The 19,236-nt window shown below is 36.5% G+C and overlaps 1 protein-coding gene across 7 annotated transcripts in view; it reads left to right on the top strand.

The window, feature by feature from the left end:
* sbno2a (strawberry notch homolog 2a) overlaps positions 1 to 19,236 on the top strand; it is an 83,390-nt gene that overhangs the window by 10,941 nt on the left and 53,213 nt on the right. For all 7 annotated transcript variants that reach the window (XR_012384834.1, NM_001423680.1, NM_001423681.1 and 4 more), the window contains 1 exon segment: positions 16,127 to 16,294. Coding sequence is in view for 6 of the 7 variants with exons in the window: in NM_001423680.1 (NP_001410609.1) it covers positions 16,127 to 16,294 (168 nt within the window). In the remaining variant the exon portion in view is untranslated.

Below are 19,236 nucleotides of genomic sequence, written 5' to 3'. Positions count from 1 at the left end.
TGTTAGACTGCCCGCTCCCGTCCAAAAATACTCCAGTTACCGACCGCTTTATTGGGAAATTCATTCCTCTCTAGATTGAAACCTGCATCTCAGGGTCACTAACATGTAAAATTAACCTTTTGTAAAGTGAATTAATCACAGTTCTTTTCTGATTTTATGTTAAAAAAAGTTGTTAACTCACTATTATGGAATTCAATTTCAGCCTCCATTAATTATTTGAAGACAATAATTCAAATAATTATTATTTTTTTGCATCATCATTTAGAAATGAATGCAAAAATGAGCATAAAATATGTAATTTTCCTCTCCTATTATTGTACTTGATATCTAAGTATTTGCTCGGGTGTATCCTACTGAAACCATTGCAGATCTGTATGTCTCTCTGTAATGTATGCTTTTTTTTGTGGCTTTCAATAGACCAGAAAGTATAACAGTGCTATACTATACATTACTAACATGCATCCTGCAGGAAAATGGATTAATCACAATCTCCCGGCTGAACATGAATGTGTCATTAACACAGCGATCCTTCACCTTGTCATTATTGCAGCAGCTGCATTTCCTCCGTCCAGGATAAAAGCGCAGGTCTGAATAGTTGAAAGCACAGCTTATGATTATTATAATGACGCAGTGGCAAAAATGCAAACCCATTATCTGAGACTTTCAGTTTAGCACAGCAGCAGAACTGAACTGAAAGCACAATCAAGCCAGTCCTTTTTTTTGTATTGTGATTTGGTGAAAACAAATGACAAAGCAATTTTTTTTGTAACCCTTTACATTAAAAGCTTCCACTTTGCAAAAAATAAATAAAATCATACATTAAAATGAATTAAAATAAAGCTCAATTGCAGAGTATAAAGTTTATATCTGGTGGAGGAAAAGGTCAAAATTACGTAATATTTTATATTGCTCATGAAATATATGTTTACATTAATTTATTTTATATATAAATGTATTAATTTATATTAATTTATTAATTAGACTATTTAATGTAATTTAAGTTTAGTTGTATTACATTTTTTACAGTAATTAGTGTTTCAAAGCAGCTTTACAAAAGGTGCACATTGTTGCATTACGATCAAATTAAGCTAAAGTTTACCGCAAAGAAAGAGGATGCATGAAACTTCCTGGATGCGTTCTTGATATCGAGGATGCTTGGATGCAGACTTGAGCGCAAAACTCAATATATATATATTTATTTATTTATTTATTTATTTATTTATTTATTTATTTATTTACTTATTTATTTACTTATTTATTTATTTATTTATACAACAGTTCTGTCTGGATCTCGAATCTGATTGGCTTATAGCCGTGATATATTTAAGTAATATCAGCACCCGTACAGCCTCTTTACCCTTTGTGCATTACTCCGCCCACATACAGCCAGCAACAAGCAGACACTACATTATATTGATTATTAGCCCCCCTGTATATTTTATTCCCCAATTTCTGTTTAAAGGAAAGAATGTTTTTTTCAGCACATTTCTAAACAACAGTTTTAATAACTAATTTCTAACAACTGATTTATTTTATATTTGCCATGATGACAGTAAATAATATTTGACTAGATATTATTCAAGACACTACGTCACCTTAGAATTATAATATAGACATAATAATTGACATTCTTATTAAATGTCAACTTATTTACATTATGGGATTCGCATTCAATCTGCCCAGTTGGTGGAATGAACTCCCTAACTGCATCAGAACGGCAGAGTTACTTGCTGTCTTCAAGAAACGACTGAAAACTCAACTATTTAGTCTATACATCACTTCCTAATCTGCAATTACCTCTCTGGCTATACCACTAACTGTACTCAAAAAAAAAAAAACTCACATTACTAACGCTTTCCTTCTTACACTTTACACACCTGAAACTTGTCTACAGCACTTATTCATTGTTGCTCTTATAGTTGTGTAAATTGCTTACTTGTCCTCATTTATAAGTCGCTTTGGATAAAAGTGTCCGCTAAATGTAAATGTAAATGGGGTGTTTTTTTATAAGTTGTTTACATTTTAAGACTTTTTATTTAAAACACAAATATTACACACATACTGTTTGCTATGGAATGCAAAAAGCTCAACATCTCAAAATCATTCAGAACGCAGATAGAACCTTATAATTTTAAGTTGACGACTAGTATTCAGCTTAAAGTGGCATTTGAAGGCTTAACTAGGTTTATTACGGTAAAGTTAGGGTAACTAGGCAAGTCATTGTACAACAGTGGTTTGTTCTGGAGAAAATCCAAAACAAATATTGCTTAAGGGGGCTAATAATATTGACCTAAAATGGGTTTAAAAAATGTAAATCTGCATTTATTCTAGCTGAAATAAAACAAATAAGGCTTTCTCCAGAAGAAACATATTATAGGAAATACTGTGAAATATTCCTGAATTTGTTAAACATCATTTTAGAAATATTTGAAAATGGAAAAAAAAAATTCACCAGGGCGAATTATCTTGACTTTGACTGTAATTCTTTCACATTTTTGTTTGGGATCATTAGAGCTACGCATGGATTAATTTGCTCTTCAGTGTTTGGACTCTCAGTAATGATTTTAAAGCACACTGAACCGAGCTGAACTGAACTGAACTTAGGCCCCATTTACACTAATGCGTTTTAGTTTGAAAAGGCATAAGTTTTCCTACGGTTACGCCATCCGTCCACACTACGCCAGAGATTTCGAGCGCCGAAAATGGAGCATTTTGGAAACGCTGAAGAAGCCGTTTTCATTCTAAAACGCTGCTGCTCCGTCTCAGTGTGGATGGGGGAAAACGGAGACGTCTGAAAACGGAGGCGAGGCTGCCGAGATTCGCTAGCTGATTGGGGCTTTTGTGTCATTGCGTATCCTTCCCTTATTCGTCAAGCCCCTATCACATGACTATAACACATGGCTTTAGCGATACCGGAAGACAGAAGACCAGCCTTCACTGTAAACAACAACATGGACACAGAAATGGGAGCGTTGTTTGCATTATTGTCTGTTTTAAGCGCCATTGTGCAGTTAAACTCTGCCTTTTTTACTACAGCAGCGGCATATATTCGCTAAACGCGCATGCCCTGAGTGCGGGAATGGTCACGTGATATACGTTTTTGGTGGCGTAGAGTGGACGGAGATATGTTGAGAAACGCTAGGTGAAACGCTAGTGTGGACGTGGATCGTTTTTGATCTAATACACCGTTTTCAAACTAAAACGCACTAGTGTAAACGGGGCCTTAAACACTAAAAACTGAACTACTCTGTTCTAATTACTACGACCATTTATGTGCAGCTGCATTGACACAATCTACATTGTAAAAGCGCTATACGAATAAAGCTGAATTGAGTTTAATTGAATTTTCTTCAGAGTGAAATTGTAAATTCTAGCATCAGAATTACTTTATCTTTTTGAGTGGTGCAAAACAAATGCATGCACTTCAGAGTATGCATCAAATGGACCATCACTCTTTGACACATGGAAAGGTTTATTTTCTCTGTGTGCATGAGAACATGGAAACTAGCAAGCATAGGTTTGCCAGCTCAATGTTTCCTGCTCTAATCTTTGATTGTTCAGTCTTCTTTGTGAATGCTTGAATGCTTCTTATTGTGTTTCAGCCACTGTTTACTCTCTATTTGCATACTATCAAGAGCACACACACACACACACACTTGTCATCACTTCGCAAAGCAGATGTGATGAAATGTAGCTTGGCTGTCTGTAAATGTAGACCAAAAAAAAAAGCAGCATTTCCTGACAGGAGACCACCACACCCCAGAGCAAACACATGCTGGAGTGCGTTTGAGTGAATGCTATCTGAATTTCAGTGTATTTGCTGTCATACACACATCAGATCTGATGTTTTACCTGCGTTGTTAAGCTAATGCTTTTGCAGCTAAACAGTTTCAGAGCAGATAGGATTGTGCTTGATAAAGATACAGGTTTCATTATGTGTTCATGTTGGGCTGCTCAATAGATTCAAGCGCTTTTGGCTTTTGTGGTTGAGTTAGTTTGTAAAGCTTCACTTTAGAAAGTAGAGGTCTGTTGATTGTTATTTATTTTTTATATATTTGTTTAACTCCGAGAACTTAAACTTGGTTTTACATATTTTTGTATGTATTTAAAAAAATGTTTATACACTGTACAATAAATTCTGGTTGCCTTCAATTTTTAAGCTGAATCAAATCAAACCTTATGAGTCTATTGAACTTATATAATGTTAAACTGACTTAACCAGTTAAACTACCAGGTTTGTGACGTCATCGACTTTCGCTTTAAGATTTAAAGGGCCAGCATTCCACCTGACCCCCGTACGTGGTTTCATTTGTAAGTGTAGAATCTATATTTTATGCACATATGCATCACTTTGGTTTTTGTTCTACTGTATAAAAGTTATTTACACTTAAATACACAGTATTTTGGAGACCCGAGCTGGGTATTTTACATTGGTTCATTTTCATATTTTTCATATGACACATGTACAAGTTATAGCTCAAATGAAAGCTCTTGCCGGTGCTCATACGGTTCTAGCATTCTTTTTACTGAATTATATTCACATATCAAACAGTTGCCGAATGAATCGCAGTGTTTCCATGGCGCAGAAGTGAAAACAATACATTTATGATCAATAAGCAGCCCCAGATAGCACAGACAGCCGTCATCTCTTACCTTATGCTGCGCTTCAGGGCCGTTTCTCCTTTGTTTTTGAGGTGATGTGCATAAGTATTCCTTTTATATGTCTGACGTGGTCCAAACACAGTGAATTATGTTTGATCAAATAAAAGAATAGTGAAATATGAAAACAATGATCGCTCCCTGTGGCTTGTACAGCACCTCTCATCAGTTGGAATACAACAACTTTAGCATAGATTATGGTGGAGACATTTTTTCTTTTTCCTATGATTACAGACATGTGCAGGAACCACCTAAATTAATTACAGCACCCTAGACCACACATAACCTAAAAGTACACTTTCAAATTTCAGTAAAAAAAAAAAAGAAAACAAAAAGCGCCTCTTTTTTTAGGTGTTTATTATAACACAGACAACATATACAGATATGTTATAAATTTTCAATAGTGTTTTATAACAATTCAAAGGGTTTTCTTTAAAATTATACCAATTTTTTGCATTTACACCGCTGCATGTGGATTTGGGAAATCCAGGCGGAAATCCCAAAATAACAGCAGAGTTTAACTGGTTAAAACAGCTTGCATAACTTTCAAAATTAAGTTAGAACACGAATGACTTAGTTTAATACGTTATAATGACCTGCTGTCAAGACTAATTGATAATATCATTTTTATTTACAGTGTAGTTTAATGCACTGTGTTAAAGGTAATGAGTTAATGAAATACCTCATTACATTAACTTAAATGGAGTAAGGTCACAGTACTAATATAGATTTTTTTTTTTTTTACATCAAATGGTTTGTAGCAATCGGTTTCCTCAAATGGTTTGGGTTTCATTAACTTATTGTGTTTTACAGTACTCAGTTGGTTTGAGTTCTCTTTATTTATTGGGTATTACTGTGCTTAAATTGCTTCATTTATTTAAATGAATTAAGTTCACAACACTAATTAGGATGAGTTTACAGTGATACAATTACATTAAAGCAAATATAGCAAAAAATATCACAAACAACAAAATTTCAAAAGTAATATTCCATTTTTTTGCTTTTCTTGCTTTCCCCCCCCCCCCCCTCTTTTTAAAAACTTTTTGGTTAATATTTTTCTATAACATATACATTTGTGAGTACTAGTTTTTGGACTGTTATCTTAAGTTATTCTGTTAGATTAGCTCCAGATTTGGCTTCAGTGCTGACTAATAATGTATATGTACAAATATAATATAGCTTTCTTTAAAAAAATATTAATTTAAAAGAGAGATTTGTTAGGGATGTACTCATATAAGCTGAGCACTGTATGTCTGAACTCTTTGTTTTATAGATTTATTTTTAGCTATATATTAACTACAGTGGCAGCCATTATTTGTTTATCTGGTAAAAAAAAAGAATAAAACCATGTGGACATTTAAAAAAGAATAAATAATGAATGAAACTATATAGACATTTAAAATAAGTAAATAAATAAACTAAATTAAAAAACCTTAAAGTTATGAACCAAAACAGAATAATAAAAAATAATTATTAAAACTATGTAGATGTTTAGAAAAATCTATAAAATAATAAAAAAATCTTAAAATTAATAAACCAAAATAATAATAATAAGAAATTTTTTTTTTTAAATCCTTTATTATTGTTTAAGGTGATAAATCAGCCAAAAAAGATCTTGCAAATAACATGAATTTGTTATGAATTTTGTTTGACATTTGTTTATTCAAATGCATATTATTATTTTATAATTATCATATAATTCAGCTTGTATTTCTGATTCATGTTTTAGCTGTATTTTAACTACTGTTGCAGCTTTTAAATGTTTATCTGATAAAAAAAATAATAAAACTATGTAGGCAATTAAAATAATTATTTACAAAATGTTTTAAAAAATCACCTCATCACAATAACCCTAAAGTTAATAAACCAAAACAGACAAACAAAACTGATAAAAAATATATATTTTATTATTATTATTTATGGTGCTACATCAGCCAAAGAAAAATTGCAAAAATCCTTGTTGTGAATTTTATTAGAAATTTGTTTATTTAAATGCATATTATTATTTAATAATTATATTTCTGAATTTTATGCATTATCATATACTTTCTAATATTGAAATGCATGCAAATACAAAATACTGCTTGTGGATTATTAATATGGTCATTTTGTATTTTTATATTTATTTAAATATAACTCATTTATTTGAATGTAAATCATTCAATTTAAAGTCAATTTTATTTTATTTTAATCACTTCGTGTGCTTTCTAAAAATAATTGTTAAAAAAGCCCATGCAGTGCAAGTTTTTACACATCTATTACTATTAAAAATGTTTTCTCCAAGCTGATGGGTTTCCTATAACTAAGTATTATAAGAGCGCTTCACTTCCAGTGTAGAAAGTCACAGTTATTGAGAAGTATACTTGGAGGATTTGACTGTGGTGTGTGAGATCCAGCTATTGCTGTGTGTTTCTTTATTTCAGCATCAGATTGGTTCAGACATTTCATCTCTTGCTCTGACCTTTCCCCTCATTTCCTCCTGTCCAAAAGAATTTACTGTTATTGTCCCGTCGTTCAATCCTGACCCTGTTTTATCTCCACTAAATTGGCCGTTTCTCTATCCTAGATGGAAAAAATTACACAACTGGACGTCTGTTTGTCAGAGCAGAGTATTTCCAGAATAATACAAGACAATTTCATATGTTTTTTTGGCAGCTAGACATAATTTTTATTGCACAAAATTGAAGGATGCATTCAGTAGAGCACTTTAAAGAGGCCGTTATAGAAGATACAGTATCTGGTAGCTTTCTTTTGATTGTTGAGGGACTCTGTTTAAGACCTACTGTAGCTTACTGTACTGTAACTTTAAGTTTACTGTACTGATTAATATAATCAATACTGAAAGATACAAAAACAAGTTGGTTACTCAAAGATTTTTTAAAGCTTGTGCATTGTAAATTCACTGTAAATTAATGTTTCATAAATTAATATCAAAAGCTTCACATCTACAGAATTTTCCATTATATGTTTTAGACCAGGGGTGATCAACCCCGTTCCTGGAGATCTACCTTCCTACAGAGTTGAGCTCCAACCCTGATCAAACACACCTGAACCAATTAATTAGGACCTGAATAGCACTTGATAATTATAGGCAGGTGTGTTTGATATGGGTTGCAACTGAAATCTGCAGGAAGGTCGATCTCCACACTGTAAAACCCAACAGTCAACTTAATCAAATGAAATGAGTGTAGGGAACCCAAAATTTACTGATAGTTAATTCTACTCATTTGAAAAAAGTTTTAAACTTGATGTTGAAGGTAAAGAGTTAATTAAATACCTCATTACTTTAACTTAAATGGATTAAGTTCACAATACTCAATAGGATTAGTTTTTGAACTTAAATGGTTTGTTGCAATCAGTTTCCTCAAACGGTTTGACTTACCTTAACTTTTTTGGTTTTACAGTGCAGGAACGGGGTTGAGTATCCCTGTTTAATTCAGCTTTTCAATTCAGCTTCATTTGTATAGCGCTTTTACAATGTATATTGTATCAAAGCAGCTTCAAATAAATGGTTAAAGCAACTTTATCAGGGTAGTTCAGTTTTTAGTGTTTAAGTTCAGTTCAGTTTAGCTCAGTTCAGTGTGGTTTAAAATCATTACTGAGTCTCCAAACACTGAAGAGCAAATTCATCGATGCGTAGCTCTACAGATCCTGAACCATGCAAGCCAGTGGCGACAGCTGAGAGGGAAAAAAAACTTCACCAATAGGAGAGTGAAGAAAAAAACCCTTGAGAGAACCAGAATCAGTTCGACATGACCATTTTAATTAGTTTTAGACACTATAAAATAAGTTGGCTTGTAGTAACCCAACTGTGGACAAAAATCAAATATGGACAAGCCCAACATTGGGTTATAAATAAAATTTAAATGACACTGTTTTTAACCCAATCGTTGGGCTTGTCAATATTTGACCCAACATAAAATCCAGAATTTTTAATAACAAATATACATTTTGTATTTGCAAAATTAAACGACAAATTTTTTAATCCTCATCACTTTTTCTAAAATCTTAAGTCTATAATTTAAAGAGCCCATATTATGGGTTTTTGAAAATTCCCCTCCATGTAGTGTGTAACACAGCTCTAAGTGAAGTGAAGTATCCAGCTAAGGCTTAAATCTGTAAGAATACAGTGTTTAAAACTGTTGATTCATCTATAAAAGAGTCGACTCATAGTGCTTCAAACGAGTCGCCTTGATCACGATTCATTAGGTGTTTCGCCATGACGTACGAACGAAACCAAGTTATTCACGTGCACGCGCAAACCCGGGAGATTTCAAACCTGAGGCCCCGCCCTCTGACGCAGAAACCCAGACACACACACACCCACAAACACACACACACACACACAAACATGCCGGTTGATTGAAGTCACACTGCAGATGGATATATTGAGTCTCTACCCAAAGATGAAACCTCAGCATTATAACCAAGCAGTTGGAAACTTCTGGAAGCTACATGCTACAAAGAATACTTCATCTGAGTTTGTTAAAGGAAGGATCAGTAAAGAGTAACTGATGGACGTCAGGATGGGTTTCTTCCATTTCTCAAGTGTAAGTACGTGCGGTTAAAGTTGTTGCCTCGTTGACTCTAGCTTGCAAATGTATTTAGTTGTGATTTGTTACTTGTAACCGCGTGTACTGTATCAGGTTAACTGGATATATTATCTTATCGCGTGCAAAGCCACATTAAAAACGCGACGCGTGCTGTTTGTTTATGGAGCTCCGTGCTAGAGTTCTGCTCCCGCGATTTATTCGGAAGTTTATTCCCGCGCCGCGGGAATAAATTTCGGAATAAATCGCGGGAGCGGTCGGTAACGGGTTTAATTTGGGACGGGAGCGGGCTGTCTAGCAATATCACGGATATTGCTATGTGAATTAGAAAGAGAGAGTCTGCTTGGTATGAGAGAGCGTATGAGAGAGAGCGAGAGAGAGAGAGAGAGAGCGAACGAACGAACGAGCTTTGTGCTGTGTGTATGTGTTTATACAGACAGCTTGGCTGTCTGGACTGTATACTGGGTGATTTTTGGTTGTGTTCTCCGCTCTAGCGGGATCGGGCGCGGCGGGCAGAAAACGGAGCGGGTTCTCAGGCTAAAACCTGGCGGGTGCGGGCGGAAGCGGGAGCGTTGTCATCCGGAGGTGTGTGTGTGTTTTTGTGTGTGTGTGGTATGGCGAGTACACGACTGTCTCCTTCGTTCGGTTATCCGTGGCACTATCCACTCGCCATAGTGTGGCAGCTAAAATCCACGCCTACACTATCGAGCGTGTATGAACTGTGATTACTTTTTAAATTGCTGATTAGCTATTGGCCATTTCCCTCTCTGACTGAAGGCAGTCGACCAATCGCGACAGACTGTCATCGGTCCAATCAGCGCAGATTAGCTCCGCGCTAAGGAGGGGTTTGGGAACAAATGAATCACTGGACGATTCATACAGGAGTCGCTGGGATAATTAGCTAAAAATAAATGCAGATTATAAGACCATGAAAGTGTTTTTTGACCTTGCATGCATATTAGACTGTTGTTGGAGACTCTTACAACCAAGATATGACCCTATTTCATGTATAATATGGGCTCTTTAAATATGCTGATTCTGTTTTGTTTTCAGAACGAGTGTGATTTATATGTAATATGTACAATTTAGACCAGCTCACCACATTTTATTATTATTATTAATTTTCTTTTTTACAGCTCACCTACTAAAAAACTTTAAAAGTTGAGTTTTACCATTTTTTAATTCATTTAGCCGATCTCTGGGTCTGGCTGGAGTACTTTTAGCTTAGCTCAGCATAGTTCATTGAATTGTATTAGATTAGAGTGAGAGACTGGTCTCTCTGCACTAGATGAGGAGCATGTACCCTCATTGTCTGAAATGTTAAGTGAAAGTGCCCTAAATAATAACAGGTTGGCTTATCTGTTCTGAGTTAGTCTACTATATATGCGACTATCAGGTTGTTGCCATATTTCTGCTGGATATTTTTTAAATTTGACAAGAAAAAAATTATTTATGCACTGTCAGATCTTTCTGAAACATCAGTCAGGCAACAAGCTTAAGCTCTCAACAGCTAGATGCTATCCTCAGAAGTGATAACCCATTGATGCAATGTGCTAAATAAATATTAATATTTTACATAATTTGTAATTAATTTATTCTTTGAAACTTTAATATTAATTTATGCAATTGCAATGCCTTGATTTTAGTAAGGTTAGTACACAGCCATAGCTATAAAAAATATTTGTTTTATTTGTTTTATTTTTATTTGTTTTATTTTGGCTTGAATAAAAGCAGTTTTGATATTTTTTTTACCATTTTAAGGTCAAAATTATTAGCCCCATTAAGCAATATATTTTTCCAATAGTCTACAGAACAAACCACTGTTAAACAATAACTTGACTAATTACCCTAACCTGCCTAGTTAACCTAATTAACCTAGTTAAGCCTTTAAATGTCACTTTAAAGGGCCATGAATCCCCCTCGTTTCAGCAGGGTGTTTTCACACCTCTACTTTGGAAAAAGTCAGAAAAGTGGGCGTGTCCAGCTCTGTTTGGGGGGGAGTGTCGGAGGAAGAAAAGAGGCTTGGTGTGGGAGTGTCTATGGGCGCGCTGAATTTCAGAGTCAAAACACACAACCACAGCGGACAATGTGACTGTGTTTACATGGACATCTGTTGTCGAATTATTTGCCAAATTATTAAATGGTGGACTTTAACTGCAGTTTGGCTCTTTACTTCAGGGAATTCATTCATGTCCCTCCCGACAAACGAGATATTTGATTCGAGGAACTGCTCTAAGCGTGTATTTTTCATGCAATGTTTGATACCGCACGGCGAATGAGAGAAAAAAAACTCAGCATTTCCCGGAAACTTAGATACACACGGCAGGTAGCGTCAAAAAGCCGCGTGTGTTATTCCGGTCACAAAATCCAACACGAGGTTATAGTTTGGTTGTAATTGTTAGTGCTAACTTGTTTACACTGGTGCAATAGTTTGTTTGATACGAATAAAATACGAACTGAATAAACAAAGAGCACTGGTCGCTCACTTACCAAATCTGTAGAGACAGGACAATCACCAGCAACTAGAGCCGCGTCTTTATTAAGAGAAGACTACAAGCGAATCCGCATCTCAGCGTTTGCAGATGAGAACAGCTATCAGGTAAACAATAATCCTCCTTAGACACGTAAGTTATTGTTGTCGAGCGTCGCGTACACTGTTAATCCACACGTGAGTCTGAGATCTCACAGAGAGAAAATGAAAACAAAACTTAACTGCAGCAAACTCTAAAAGCAACACTTCACGCTTGTTTTGCCAACACAACGTGGCGTCTCTGTCGTCTAAACACTGACAGTAATGAATATTAATGAAGTTGCACAATAGAGCGCACTGATTGGTTTGAACCAAGCCTTACTCATGCATTATTGCAGCACACTGTAAGACGTAATAAGACACACTCTGGCACAGACATCCAGTCTGCACGCTGGAATACAACGCTGTTATGTCATGACCGTGACGCAGCTTCAAAAATTCGTTTGAAACCGGAAGTATGAATTTGCTTGAAATAACACAAAAACAACCAATTTACACTTTTTTGTGAAATACAGGTGTCCTAATAGTGTTTTCAGCAGTGTGGGACACATATACGACTGTCAACAGCTCAAAAAATGTGTTTTGGTGTTTCGTGACCCTTTATCTTATCCTTAGTTTTTGTCGATTTGCAGTTTTATAGGTCTTTTCTATTGCATAGGACAATATTCATTCATTTTCCTTTGACTAAGTCCCTTAATTCATCACCGGTCACCACAACGAAATGTACCATCATCTATTCCAACATATGTTTCACATAGCGGATGCCCTTCCAGCCGCAACCCAATACCAGGAAACACCCATACACACTTATTCACACTCATACACTACGGGCAGTTTAGTTAATCCAATTTACCTGTAACGCATGTGTTTGGACTGTTGGGGAAATCGGAGCACCCAGAGGGAACCCATGCCAACACAGGGAGAACATGCAAACTCCACACAGAAATGCCAACTGACCCAGCGACCTTCTTACTGTGAGGTCAAAGTGCTAACCACTGAGCCACCATGTCGTCCACAGGACAATATAATCACCGTAAAGTTTATTAATTTGCTATAATATTTTGCCTGTGCATGCGATTAAACATGGACATGTGGGTTTGCTTTAGCAGTGTGCAGTTTTCAGTATTTCCTCTCTCTCTGAGCAACACATTGAGTGTGATCAGGAACACTCTCTGAAGCTTCTAGGAATGAAAACCATCACTTGACAGATTTACAGCTAATGTTTTTGGACACTGGCCACGTCTGAAGTAATGAGTCCACAGCTGCCGTGAAAAACAAACCGCAGCCCGTGCATCGTATATCGGAAGATTTTTTGAGCTGCGTTTCTGGGTATCACAGCTTTTAAATTAATACCTCATCCATAAATGAATTAGTCATTTACTCTTATGTGCTGTTCTCTTTTGGCCTCACTTTGTACTCACATAATTTTTAAGAATATTGTTGCTACACTTTTCAACTTAGAAAAGGGATAGTTCACCCCAAAATGAAAATGTCCTGTTCATTTACTCACTCACAGGTCATCTAAGATTAATTAATTTCTCCAGTAGAACAGTAAAGAAGATTTTGAGCTCAATTCTTGGTGATTCCTATTATGGCAGTGAATGGTGGCAGGATTTTTAGATGAAAATAAGAGATGAACACAACTAGGGGTGTAACGATTTATCGTTGTGCGATTTATTGCGATGCAAAAATGTCACAATATGCATCGTGGCGTTATGACGATTTGATTACGATATGACGTCCGTTTTCTCTTATTAGTTGAGCTGTTTGCACGTGAGCTACGTTTCACCTGCTGTCGCACGTGAGTTCAGATTGCAGCAGCAGTAATGTTAGCAGACCAAGATGAGTGGAGTTGAAATAGAGGATGGCTCATCCTCTCAAAATCAGACGTCTGGCAACATTTCGGTTGTACAGTCATTGCTTTAGACTCGTCCGCTTTTTGACACGCATACTGGGTCAAACATAGCCTAAGTTTTAAAGTCTTCACAGTTATTTACATACTTTGCACAGCGACATGGATACCTCCTAATGGTGTTGAAAGAGTCACATACTGTGTTTATAAGGTACAATTCACCCTAAAATATCATTCTGTCTTCATATAATGATTCATTTGCGGCCGCAAAATCACACATGACGTGAGCTGACCGTGAGCTGTTACTACAGAGGGCGGATGATAGACGCGCGCGTATGGCAAGCCGTTTTAGCATTTAAACCTTTGTTCTGACTATCCATAAATATATTTAGAGATATCTCTAATTATATTTTGACTGGTCATAATTATAATTCGACTAGTCAGAATGACAATTAGAGATATCTGCAATTACAATTGTACTAGTACGAAATCAGATTAGAGATATCTGCAAATATATTATGACTAGTCATATTCCTCCATTGACTTCCATTGAAAAATATTTGCAGATATCTCTAAATGAGTTTTGACTAGTCACAATTGTAATTGGAGATATCTCTAAATAAATTTAATTAAATATGAATTAAATACCTGGAAATGTGGATTTTTTTTTGCACACACAAAAAACGCAAGTGACCAAGCAAAGCCTTAAGCTCTTACTGTGAAATTCAATTGAATAGAAAGCTTTTTTTTTTTTGCACCTTTACTTAAATTGTTTCTTAGTTTTGTCTCTGTCATTTCAATAATATTTTTTAAGAAGTTTTTAAATTGTTTTATTTTCCAGAGACAGGCCTGTTTAATTTATTTTCTTAAAGAAGGTTCAGTTTAACAAGTTGAAACAAAAGAAATACATAAAAAATAGTTTACTTGGTAAAATTTGCAGTTCAGTTTAATTTTCAATTTTTATTCCAAATATCATGATACATATCGAATCGTAAACATTATATCGTGATACACATCGTATCGTGAGCTGAATGTATCGTTACACCCCTACACACAACATAAAATTTACAATACAAAATCAACATTCAAGAAATTATGTAAGCAAATTATAATAAAAAATAATAGCAAAGCAAAAATTATAACAAATATAAAATAGTACAAAACAATATAACAGACATTCAAATTGACAACTTTTCAATTTTCTTTTTATGTGCTCTCCAAATATTGCAAAAAGCTACCCCATTTCCGATTAAAGGTATGGGTGGAATCCTGAAGTCTTGCCAACATATGTTCATATGATGCAGTAGAAGTCATCAGCTCAATCCAATCTTTAAAAGAGGGAGTGTCTGAGTTCTTCCAATTTCGCAGCACCAGTCTTACAGCAATAATACATCCTGCGACGACTAGTCCAGCCTGTGTTTTAGATATTCCGTTCTGTAAAATGGATGTATCACCAAGAAGACAGACTCTTGGGGAATAAGGTAAAGGTTGTCCCAGCCATTTCTCTAGGGACACGCTGAGGTCTTGTGATGTGAAATGACTGGTCCATGTAGGAAAATGAACATTATTCACAATATTATTAGTTTTAATCCACCTTCACCATTCATTGTCATTATATGTAATGTAATGTGTATTTATATACCACATATACCCATACACCCAAAGCGCTTCACAATCATGAGGGGAATCAATCTCTCCACACCACCACCAGTGTGCAGCATCCACTTGGATTAGTGGAGTTGAGACAGTGATAGAGCCAATTCAGTGGATGGGGATGATTGGGAGGCCATGATCGTAAGGGCCAATTGAGGGACTTTGGCCAGGACACCGGGGTTACACCCCTGCTCTTTCACGAGAAGTGCCATGGGATTTTTAGTGACCACAGAGAGTCCTCGGTTTAACGTCTCATCCGAAAGGCGGCGCCCACTGACAATGTATTGTCCCCTTCACTATACTGGGGCATTAGGACTCACACAGACCACATGTTGAGCGCCCCCTGCTGGCCTCACTAACACCACTTCCAACAGCAACCTAGTGTTCCCTTGTGGTCTCCCATCCAGGTACTGACCAGGCGCAGCCCTGCTTAGCTTCAGTGAGTAACCGGTCTTGGGCTGCAGGGTGATATGGCTGTGACATTATATGAATCACCAAGAGCCATGAATTCAGCTCAAAATCTTCTTTAATGTTAAACTGAAGTATAAACTATCTTGAATGACCTGTGAATGAGTAACTTAACATGAACTTGAGATTTTTGGGTGAACTATCCCTTTAAGGACCTAATCCGTTATCATGTAAAGCAACCATATGACTTGAGCTGGCATAGTGCATGTGCTGTGTGGACTAATCTTATGGTGCTTTTGTGTGAAAACCAGTTTATTGCATGGAAAATACACAAACAATTCCTTTTGTAATATATATTCAGCTTTGGAATAAAAGTCCCGCACAGATGCACAACAGAAACCTTTTGTATCATGCATCCGCTTGTTAGTGATAGTGACTTATAGTGAACATATTTCATTCTGTGGTTATTTTTAGGAGCTGCCATGCACAGACGAGGTGGCATCGCTGTTCTCATCACCATCTGACTCTCTGCTGGAGTACCCAGAACCTTCAGGATTTGGCACTGATAGTCTGGCACAGTTAACTGGCGAGGGTCCTGCAGCACAGATGTACTGGGATATACCTGGACACAGTCAGAGACCGGTATTCATACAGGGATTTTACATACCTGATTTTTTCAACACAGTACCACCAGAATAAGCAGATTGATGCATGCACATTCTTGAAGTGATTATGTGTAACAAGTAGACATATGCCAATATTTAGGCATTTAATATGTAAAGGATAAAGTACATCCAGGTTGTGTGACATTTGACTCGGGGGACGGTCTTGGGGCGGGGTTTGCGTGACGCGCTGCAAGCTACTTGCCCGACAGTGGAAACGTGACATGATTTCAACCTCACTGCTCAACCTCCTGGGCCTGATAAAAGCCCTGGCTCGCTCTGGCCCTACAGTGGAAATGCGGCTACTGGTGCCTTTTAAAACCTTTATTTACTCTGAACATGTATATATAATAATGCAAGTATTGTTTAGTTATTATAGCTGTATTTAAACCTGTATTTTACCTCAAGTAATAGTTTTTGCTTTCGTATTAATACTGTATATTCAGGGCTCGAAATAGCGACCATTTTGGTCGCATATGCGCCCGAAATTTTATCTATGTGACCTCTAAATATATTTTGGAGCATTTTTGCAAGTGTATAAAAGTGTTGTGTGCGACCAGTTTTTACTGCAAAATATTCACCACATGCGCGGATTCGGGAGACATTCATGCAGAATGCATCTCTGCACTTAAAACGTGAAACGCAGCGCTCAGGAATGGTTTAATACAGTTGTCATGTCAACTTGCTGCCGTAAACAAAGCCAATTCCGTAATGCTTGCCCCGCCTTTGCGCTCTTTTTAGTGGCCAACTGCTTTAGCCCTGAAATATCAGCTGTCAATCACTCAGTCAATGCCTTCTGGCTTGGGATGACAGAGAGAGCTACAACCGCTAAAAATTGTAAAGCGCTGAAGAAGAGAAAGTAGATAACACTGACAGATTTTGTTTTAGAAACCATCTAGTTACAAATAATGACACCTCTTACTAGTGATCATGTGCTGAATGTTTATCCACCACCATCTGCACTTTTTTAAGAGTGGATAAAAGACTTCCGGTGGCTTCAAGTCCGCTATGAAAAGTCTGTGGGATGGAGTTTTCAGAAAACTGTTTGCCACATCTAGCACGAGAGTTTCTGTTTAATCCTTCATATAATCACCAGATGCTGTCCGCCGTGCAAGTGGCAGCTGTATGTAAAATAACACCACGTACACCATCGCAAACGGACTTACACTAAGTAAACTATCGCTACTCATGAAATGACCGGTATTGCTATTAAAAGCATCAGTGCAATATCAGACAGCACCCGTGAGAACAGCACAGTTATATCGTTAACAGATTTATCCATGTCAAGCAGTGCGTGCAGGGCCGGTGAGCGCTCCGTGTATCTTTTGGTCACTCAGTTATGTTAAAAAAATCTATTTTCTTGTGATAACGGGATTTCATTGAGAAAATATTTATATATATATATATATATATATATATATATATATATATATATATATATATATATATATAATTTTTTTTGTTTGTTAGTTTGATTACTATTGATTTCAAATGCAACAAAGTGCTTATAATTGGTGGGTGCGACTAAATTTTGGTTGATGCGTCTACATTTTTAAAGTTAGGAGCACCGGTGCTACCAAGCAAAAAGGTTAATTTCGAGCCCTGATATTGTATCATAAATCAGGGGTTCCCAAACTTTTCAGCCCGCGACCCCCAAAAAACCAATGTCAGTGACTCGCGACCCCCATTTTTCAAAGTGGTTATACTGTAAATATATATAAACGTTGCAGACACAACTATAGGCCCATATGAACATGAGCATATTGACAACACATAAATGCAACATATAAGGTTTTTTTTAATCATTTATTAATTTAATTACATTTTAATATAAATATCAAAAGCTGATGGCTGATTTTTGTTTGTATGTTGTTGTTTCTTTAACACAACTATTAATCTTCTGTGGATTATGAATAAAATATGACAATTCAAATAGTTGAATAAAATTTATTTAAATTTTGGAAATCACCAAGCGACCCCTTGTCATTGTCCCGCGACCCCCCAGGGGGTCCCGACCCCCACTTTGAGAACCCCTGTCATAAATAACCTTCAGTAATTATTCACAACAAGAAATTCTGAAACCAAGTAAAACATTTCTTTTGTCGGCTTAGTCCCTTTATTAATCCAGGGTCGCCACAGCAGAATGAACCGCCAACTTATCCAGCACGTTTTTAAGCAGCGGATGCCCTTCCAGCCGCAACCCATCTCTGTTAAATGTTTCTGAATATTCTTTTTCATATGCCACACCGGAATACGATGGTCGGGAAGTGCAAAACAACATTACAAAGCTCGAGACAAATTTACATTTTGAAAAACATTTTTACCAAGGACGAAACTAATTTACATTTTTAGATAATGAAATTAACAAAGCGCGAAACACTTTTACAACTCCCGAAACAAATTTACAATTACAGATTCCTTACAGAAAGGGAATGTACCACACACCGGAAGTAACGTGGAATGTACCACACTGGGAGTGATGGGTGGGAAAGTTGTTGTTGGTGAGCGCGGTAAATTCGTGCTGTGAAGTACATGGCGTGAGCAAAGTTTATGGTGACCGAACATGGACAGCGGTCGAGGGTTGTTTTGCCCGTTTTGTGGCAAACACATGAGCAGCTTAACGCAGTTTTGCTTTACGTGTGGTCGGTGTTTGGAGTTTATAAAGGACGCTGTCCAGACGGAAACACCAGACATACTGCATCAATGTGTTCAACATTTTAAAGAGGGCTACTCGTTCGCTGTAATCGTGGACATGATGTCGAATCTACACGATGTAAACATCTGCTTGAGGGCTCTTAACAGGAAACTGAATGAAGCCGGTGTTACGGTTTAACAAGTGTCCGTGTTAACTGAGGCCCTTTTCAGAGGTGCAGACTATTCACGTGTGCAGATTGGCAGATTCGTCACTTTTTCACAGCAACA

This window comes from Danio rerio, chromosome 2, assembly GCF_049306965.1.
Source record: "Danio rerio strain Tuebingen ecotype United States chromosome 2, GRCz12tu, whole genome shotgun sequence".
NCBI classification, from domain to species: Eukaryota; Metazoa; Chordata; class Actinopteri; order Cypriniformes; family Danionidae; genus Danio; species Danio rerio.
The sequence above is the reverse complement of the archived record's forward strand: the minus strand, read 5'-3'. Positions and strand labels throughout refer to the sequence as shown.